The sequence below is a fragment of the Phocoena sinus genome, chromosome 4 (assembly GCF_008692025.1).
Source record: "Phocoena sinus isolate mPhoSin1 chromosome 4, mPhoSin1.pri, whole genome shotgun sequence".
Lineage (NCBI taxonomy): Eukaryota > Metazoa > Chordata > Mammalia > Artiodactyla > Phocoenidae > Phocoena > Phocoena sinus.
Genome location: NC_045766.1, coordinates 72,785,855 through 72,794,291, shown reverse-complemented (window position 1 = coordinate 72,794,291; position 8,437 = coordinate 72,785,855). Strand labels below are relative to the sequence as shown.

At 41.5% G+C, this 8,437-nt stretch overlaps 1 protein-coding gene across 3 annotated transcripts in view; it reads right to left on the bottom strand.

The window, feature by feature from the left end:
• Positions 1-108: 108 nt before the first annotated feature.
• Positions 109-8,437, bottom strand: part of PCYT1A (phosphate cytidylyltransferase 1, choline, alpha) — a 41,698-nt gene continuing 33,369 nt past the window's right edge. For all 3 annotated transcript variants that reach the window (XM_032630171.1, XM_032630172.1, XM_032630173.1), the window contains exons 6-9: positions 7,617-7,695; positions 7,130-7,272; positions 5,489-5,677; positions 109-4,593 (exon numbers count right to left, since the gene is read on the bottom strand). In XM_032630171.1, coding sequence (XP_032486062.1) covers positions 4,387-4,593; positions 5,489-5,677; positions 7,130-7,272; positions 7,617-7,695 — 618 coding nt within the window. In that variant the 3' untranslated portion in view covers positions 109-4,386. The remainder of the gene's footprint in view (positions 4,594-5,488; positions 5,678-7,129; positions 7,273-7,616; positions 7,696-8,437) is intronic.

The window sequence follows — 8,437 nt, the reverse complement described above, 5'->3', positions numbered from 1 at the left end:
TAGGATGCAAAAGCAAAGGAATCGATAGTACAGGTAAAAGCCCCAAATACATAAAACATATCATACACATGTATACAAGGTCAAAAACACAGAAAATGAAACATTACATAAAATCACTTTTCCTTTATTTGGCTAATGACAAAAGCCAAAATAACTGAACAATTTAATAACACTCAGACAGGAAAACAATATACTGAACACCAATTGAGGAAAACGTCCTTGTGGACACCGGCACTGGTGATGGGGCCAACATTCATGCCAAGGCCAGAATTTTTTTCCAAGACTCTTTCTGTTCAGGATCCTCAATATAAAACAACTCAACCAATCAAGTCTCTGTGTTCAAAGCAGTCAGTGCCTCCCTAAGAAGGGTGGGAAAGCCCACTTGGAAGCTAAAAAAACCACAACTGGAGTCATCCTAATGTTAAACCAAGTACTTTTGTTCTCTACCCCAATCTGAATACTAACATTAAACTTTGGCAGAGTATCTTTCTCCTTTGTTTTAAAGAAAATTAACATTTAATAGTATAATCCCAAGAACATGTTCTACTTACTTGGAAAAATAATAGCTAGGGACCACTCTTTATCCCATGACAATCTATTCTGTGAGAGAAAACAAGAACAATCATTGCATGACCTTGAAAAATATAACTTTAAAAACACTTATATTGGTAAGGTTAAAAAAAAATACCATTAGTTAAAAGCATTGTTAAGGGAGCTCTTTTCCTACCTGTACTGATTCAACTTCTGGTGATAGTTTGTGCTGACAGAAAATGTAAAAGCTATGGCTTTTAGGAAATTAAACAAAAGCAGTGAAATATACTTGATTTGGAAAGATTTTAGATATAGGGTCTGGAACAGCATTAAAAAGGCAATGAGCTCCAGAAAAACAAAAGCTACCCATACATCAAGAAACAGAATAAAAATCACTGTGAAGAACCATTGTGGAGGGAATATTCAAAGACTGCCTGGACAGCTGTGTGGTCAAAAGTAAGAAAAATGTAACTCAGGTGCTGCCTAGGAAATTATCAGTGATCAGAAAAGGTCAAAAGCTCTCTTGACCTCCCTCAAATTTTTTCTCTCATTCAAGGTTTTCAACCTCCTTGCATCCCCAACCTTCTTACCCAAGCCTCAGCAAGATAATGGTCTTTGGCTCTAGCTATCAGAAGCAGCTGCAGCAGTACAAATGATCCATTTTTATTCCTCTACAATTTCAACCTCTATCCTTCAGTGCTACTGAGTGTAGTGTATGAAAAAAGCAAACTTTTTGCCAGCTCATCTCAAGGTAACTGCTGAAATGGCACCTCCTCAGCACCGGCTACAGGGCTTCTGTCTCCATTCTCCCTCTTATCTTACAGCGAGAGGCTCTGAGGCCAACCAACTTTTTTTTTTGGCTGCGTTGGGTCTTTGCTGCTGTGCGTGGGCTTTCAATAGTTGCGGCGAGCAGGGGCTACTCTTCGTTGTGGTGCGTGGGTTTCTCATTGAGGTGGCTTCTCTTGTTGCAGAGCACAGGCTCTAGGCGTGCGGGCTTCAGTAGCTGTGGCACGTGGGCTCAGTAGTTGCGGCACACGGGCCCTAGAGCACGCGGGTTTCAGTAGTTGTGGCGCATGGCCTCAGTAGTTGTGGTTCGCAGGCTCTAGAGCACAGGCTCAGTAGCTGTGGTGCATGGGCTTAGTTGCTCTGCAGCATGTGTGATCTTCCTGGACCAGGGTTCGAACCTGTGTCCCCTGCATTGGCAGGTGGATTCTTAACCACTGGAAGCCAAGCAACTTTTAAGGCCCATTTCTGCCACATTTGATCTATTCAGGCTGACAGCTTTGTGTGTGGGATTCAGGGAAACAGCTAATTAAAATTAACGCTAGAAGTTAATATTAACAATAATATTTAAAGATTTACAGATCACATGCATGGTTGTGGAATGCGAACCTCTAACCTCATTTAATCAGGCACAGATGATCAAACAATGCATCATCCCAATAGCTTCTTCCACCCACCCACCCTTGTCTGGCATGTAGGATCACATTTATCCCAAAGTATCTAGCATGCCACGCCATAAAATTCTTTGCTTTCAGTCAAAATTATTTGAAGATATACTAGTGTTAGGAGACTGAGGCCACAGAGGTTCACCAAAAGGGGTGAGAGTTTTCCAAGAACACGTGCACATGCTGGTGCTAGCAGTCTCATGGAGCTTGTCAGCCTAGAGGTCATATTCCAAGGACAGGATATGCCAAAAGCAGCCCATTTACAGAGCGGAGGAGGAGGACCAAAAACTTGGGATCCAGACAATACATGTGAGAAGAGTGACTGCAGGGAGGAAAACCATACTCTGGGCACCTCATTTTCCAAATACACTTGGATAACATGTGTACTTTGAGAGAACACGTAAGTGGGCTTCAGTGGTGATTTCACTGCTTTTCTATTGACAGAAATGGGCAGAATTTCCAAAGAGGCAAGACTGAAGCAGCAAGTTAAAATACGTGATCATATCAGCTTGATCATATCAAGCTGAGTAATATAGGAAAACATTAACTTCAACTGTTCCAAAAAAAGGATTCCAAGCCAAAGCTTGTGTAAACCAGATTTGATAGTAAAAATAGCACTTCATGAGAACAGTTAGAAATGTAATTTTCATAGGCCATCAGGACAAGAGGTTTCCCCCTCTCTGTCCCTCTACTCTGCTGTGCTCTGCCTCTCTGGATGATCTGAGGACCTAGGTAGTCCTGCTGTGCAGGCAGGCAGTGATTCTAGCCACCGACCCTCAGGCAGAAGAGCAAGTTTTAACAGAAGGTGTTTAGGGAGGGGACTATGAGATGCTCACAGCCCTAGCAGACGGGCAAGGAAAGATAAGATGTGGTTTTCTTAGCTGAAAACACTAAAACTCCACCCCCACAAGGGGTATTTATGAGTGATGGGATGGTGCCTGGACATAAGCAATTTTTCACCCTGAACCCAGCTACAGGATTATGATAGATGATGATCTGCTAGGTCATGTACTATAGGGTGCTAGAGGTTTAAAAAGAGCTTATGCTCAACAGCAAGTGTTAAGCTTCAGCATTCTCTGACGTGAAATTTAAGCAGTGAATCCCCTGGGCAACATACCAGGGGAGGTGGAACCAGGCAGAGTGAGAAGGAGGGAACCTACCACACTCTTGTAAAGTGAGCCCTTGCTCGGTGACTTGCTGGAAGGGCAGCAGACGGGACTCCCTGCCAGCTGCCAACTCTCAGGGGAAAATAAACACCTCATGGAGCACTGGTTCCAGTCAAGGACACTCTTAAGAGAGGAAGAGGTCAAGAAAAGGCTTTAGAAAGGGGTGTGTTTCCTTATGCTTTTGCGCCTATGTTCTGTGCAAATCTCTCTGAATATTCGATATGGCTATGAGCAACATGGATTAACAGATCATGTTCAAACTGCAGACATTTACAAAGTATCCTCTGTAAAAAGCTAGGTAATAAGTATTAAAATAGGAGTCACAGGGCCAGGGACTTACTCTCAGGAAGAAAATTAATCAAAACTGACTTTGCATAAGATTATTGTCCCACTCCCCTCCTTAATCAGACTAAACCTGGAAGTGTTCCTCCCTTTAAAGGTAGATTACAGGAAAGAGATTGACAAGAGCTCCCAAATAACTGGGCAACAGAGTTTTCTGAGAAGATGAACACAGCAGAAAAACCGTAGCAGATGCCATGTGGTCTGGTTCCATCCCCATCAGTGTCTTCATGGACCCCATTGGGTCCAATAAGAAACTCCTCAGGGAGCAAGAAAAGTTAAACTCAGATCTCCTTCTTCCCATAGCCACAATGACACATGTGCCAGCAGTACACTAAGGGGATTTGTGACTGTTACTCAGCTTTTTGCTTTTTTTAAAGGAAACCAAAATTATGATATTTCCCCTCCAAATCACCCATCAGCATGGCTCATTGCCTGAAGGACTTGGCAAAACAGTTTGCCTCAGAACGGAAGGCAAATACTATAGTGTATCAGGAAGAAAAGGCCTCTGGGTGTTACACCACTTCCTTCTGCCCACTCCTTGGGGGCAAAAAATTAGTTCTATTTACTACATTTGAAAGACTAATTTTTAAAAAAATAATAAAAATGACAATTTCCCTGTCAAGATCACATGAACATAAACAGTAAAGCAAAGTCCATGGGGAAGGTATATGGATGCCAAACAGGCTTCTAAGATGTAGTTAGCCTTTTTCTTGTGGGGGTGGGTGATGTCTCTCAGAGGATAGGCTGTCTGGTCCCCCCATCCTAAGTACTCTTGCCCCAATTGTCTTTCCTTTGTAGCTGTCCTTAGGTTTAGTGTTGGGATCACAATTCAGAATTCAACAGAGAGCTTCTGAAGGTGATGGGACAGAGGGAGGGGAGAGGAAAGGAGAGATGAAAAATTAGTCTTCTTCATCCTCACTGATATCATAGGCTGCAGACTTGTGTCTGGAGAGGTTTGCTGGGGAGGAAGGCGGGGAAGTCTTGCCAGAGAAGGGCCACCGGAAAGAGGGAGAGGGGGAGCGTTCACGAGTGGGACTGCTGCTGGGACTCTGCCTTGGACTGATGGCCTGCAGCATCCGGCCTTTCCCCTCTTTCAGCATATGTTTCTGGGGAGACCAAAAGAAAGAGTTAGAAGAAACCTATGGATCCTACTAAAGCACCACTGGAGGATATGAGACTTCAAATTATCATGAGTGCCCTCTGTAATGTCAAAAGTGATCAAGTAAGCCAGAGGAGGAACATAGCTATAATCCTAAGCAATTTCCTCTCCAAAGTGCTCTATGCTATACTGTGTATCTAAGGGTTCCCACCTGCTATCCACTGTCACCCAATCCTTGACCTCTACGTCAAAGGAATTCTTAAAAGGCTACTTGGGTCTGTAGTCTAGGCTGTAGGCAAAAACAAAGGAATTAACTCAGACAAAAGGGTACCTATCCTAGTTTTAGAGTTCTCTGAGGAGAAAATTCCATACACTCCCAGAATAATCTATTCTGGCATCCAAACACCCTCACAGTCAGATCGTTCCTGATATCCTAGGGCTCATCTGCTCATAGCTACACAGGCACCTTTTATTTGGCTCGAAAAGACCCTGCTACTCCTCAAGGACAGAATTCCCACCGTACCCAACGGTCCTGCAGCAGCTGTGTGTACTGCAGGCAGCTTTCTTTTTACTGCTCTTTGCTCTTTCCTTCCCTTCCACCTAAAACTATAATGTAGAAGCAAGCTGGGCAAGGCTACTCACTTATCTTGTCACCATATTTGGAGGTTGATAGAGAGCTGGCAAAATTATTTAGGAGAATGTGTAACCTCTTTCTGTAAAGATTTTTAAAAACTTTCTGGGGATAGTGGAAATATAGTTCTGCTGAACAAGGGGAACAGATTAGATAACTTCTTAATGTCAATGTCCCTTTCTGCTCAAGGATTCTGTAATTCCTTCCACAGCATGAGAATTCCCTAGATTTTCATGAATTTCCCTAAATTATCCAGCAAGAAAGAACATACCAGCGCTCCTTCTGGACCAAACATTTCCAGGAAACTTCCAATGAATTCTCGGGATTTCTCCTCCCATTTCTGAATGAGGTCAATGCTTTTTTCTTCTACCTTCTGAACAAATTCTTTTGACTTTTCCTCCACATCTTTCACTTTCTTCTTTACTTTGTCAACTCGCTCCTGCAAGTGGTATTTCTTCTCCTGGATAAAGAAATAACTGCTCTGAGAAATAATACTCATTCTGACCTTCCATACTAAGGGGAAGGAAAAGACTTGGTTTGGCACTCTACTGACACTCCTTTCAGTCTTGAGAATTTCACTTTAATCTATCCCATACTTCTCCAGCATAATAACAGATAAGATATGCTCTGGATGGTCATCTTATACAAAAGTGTAATAATTCTAAGATTGTAGAGCCCAGGACTAAACTAAATGTATAGTGTAAGACCAGTAACAGACAGGCACATACTAAACGAAGTCAGATTTTTTTAAGATGAAACATAAACTTGGAAGATAAACATGCCCAACAAAACCCAAACCCCATTCTAGATGGAGATGTATAGGGAGAGAGCAACAAGATCACTGCACAATATTGCCAACAATAAGCCAACTGTAACAGGTTGAAAAAGGAAATAGTGGGCCTTTTACTTAAGTAATTCATCTATTGTACTGAATTTTTTTCCTCCATCAGTGGCTTATTCTATGATTATAGAGGAGTTGTTTTTTTTATTTTTTAATATTTGGAGGTCTGTTTGCTCATTGCAAAATAAGGATGATACTCTTTGGTCCTACAGGCTTCCCTAAAGATAAGGGAAAATGGTATGAATCCTCCCAAAGGGAGGGGAGGGGAGGGGAGGAGTCTTTAGCCAAATGAAAACTATTCTCATTTCCAGATCATAAAGGGGAAGGGGAAGGCGAATATGTTTAGGATTTTTAAACATCTAAAGATAGATTCTGCAGTATAACAACAGCTAGATTGTTAACAACAGCTAGGGTTTACCTGAATAGATAAATCATATTTAAATGAAACCATTTCACCTATTCATAATTCACAGAGCTGGGAGCAAGTGAGGGAGCATGGTAAACTACTTATGTAGAAGATACAGTTAGCAGCTTTCTTCTTTTTAAATCAACTTTATTGAGGTATAATTTATATACAAAATGTACAGCAGTTTGTTTATTAAGCTAAAATAAACTTGCTTTCATAAATCGAATTTTAAAAGTTAGGTTCATGTGCCTTGAGAAATTGCATGCAAAATGTTGTGTGTTACTATGCACACATGGAGAGGATCCACAGCTTTCATCAGATTTGCAAAGACCATCCAGTCAAAAAGAACAAAGGTTAAGAACCACTGTTTTAAACATATTTGATATAAGTACTGTACTTTGTAAGTTCCACGTTCTTATTTATTTAATTGGCTGTATGTCCTTATATCGACGTGTTGATACTAGCTCATAAAGGCAGAAAATGCCTCTAGATACATCCATACGCTCTTTGTAAAGAGCCTGGCATAGTGTTATGTGCAAAGAGGTATCCACTGAGCTTTTGGAGGTGATAATAACAGCAGACTGAAAAGCAAGTTTAACTTAGATGAAGTGAGAGGCAACATGTCCTATAGGGCCAGGGAACTCTAGGATGAGGTTGGAACTCACATTGATAAAGCTGACATTGAGTTCCTTTGCCGTGTAGCCCCTCTGTAGGTTCCGTCTGGCATACACATCATAGTCGCGGACAATTCGGGTGATGATGTCTGATGTGGAGATACCTTCTGTCCTCTGTGTTGGAGCAAACATGCCTAACACAAGAACACATACAAACACTGTGACATTCTGATTAGCTCAGGCAGTAGGACTAGATGGAAACTGGGAGCCACATTCCTTTTCCTTCCTCATAAAGCAGAGTCTGTTATTACTAAGTAAAGTCTGGAGATACTGACATACAGAAGGAATACTGAATCAAAAGTTAGGAGTAAGGAAAGGCCCTAATATTAAGAAAAATATGGGGCTGGAGAAGGGTTTCCTGAAATTAAGAGATATCAAAAGTAGATGTTTAGACTGAGAATTCATGGATATGATGCTATGCTCACCTTAACCTCTTAAGCAAACTCCATAAAATGAGGATGCACATCAACTTACTCACCTGCTTCCTTGATGTGCTTATAAACATCATCACTCCCAGCAGAAGAGTAAGGGATGTCATCATGGGCTACAAAATCAATCTGAAAGTAAGGAAACACCATTTAAAACCCAGCATAACTGCCATTCAGAAAGAACCAGTAAACACTCTCAGGACCAGAAAAAGGACAAGAGAGGTGAGGCCTCAAATGAACTTTTGTCTTTATCTCTCTTTGCTTTGCTCATAAATTCCATGATTCATTCACAAGCCACCCAACCTAATTATTCATGGATCATAAACATGAAGCTAGCCAGTTTCTTTTTTAGCTATTCCTCCTGGTCTACTGGAAGTGCTACCCCCACACTGTTTACCAGTCACCATGCTGTAGTAAATAGGCCTAGAGGATTTTCTGGTATGCTAGTTAAGTGGGTGGAATCAAGGAAAGAAGAAAGGAAATCTCCCCACCCTCCTGGGTCTACAAGGATGGGTCAAATAGGGTTTCTAAAAATATAAGAAAGAGGTCACTTCTTTGTTAACTGGTTTCTCAGTCTATGAGATGAGTGGGAATATAAAAATAGCAACCAAGAGCACTTTTACTAGAATAGATACATCTGTACTCCTGAGAAATGCAAAGCCCAAGGCCATAAAAGACCTTTAAGTCTCAGATCTATTACTTTACTACTGTCAATACCTCTCACACTGGGATCAATAATCTTTCTAAACCTCACTCATTTACTCCTTCCTGAATAGGCCATATGCCCTTTGCTAGTATAATTGCTAACACCACCACACCCAGCTCCCAGAAGCCACTGTAATGTGAAGCTCATCAGGACTATGTCAGGGAC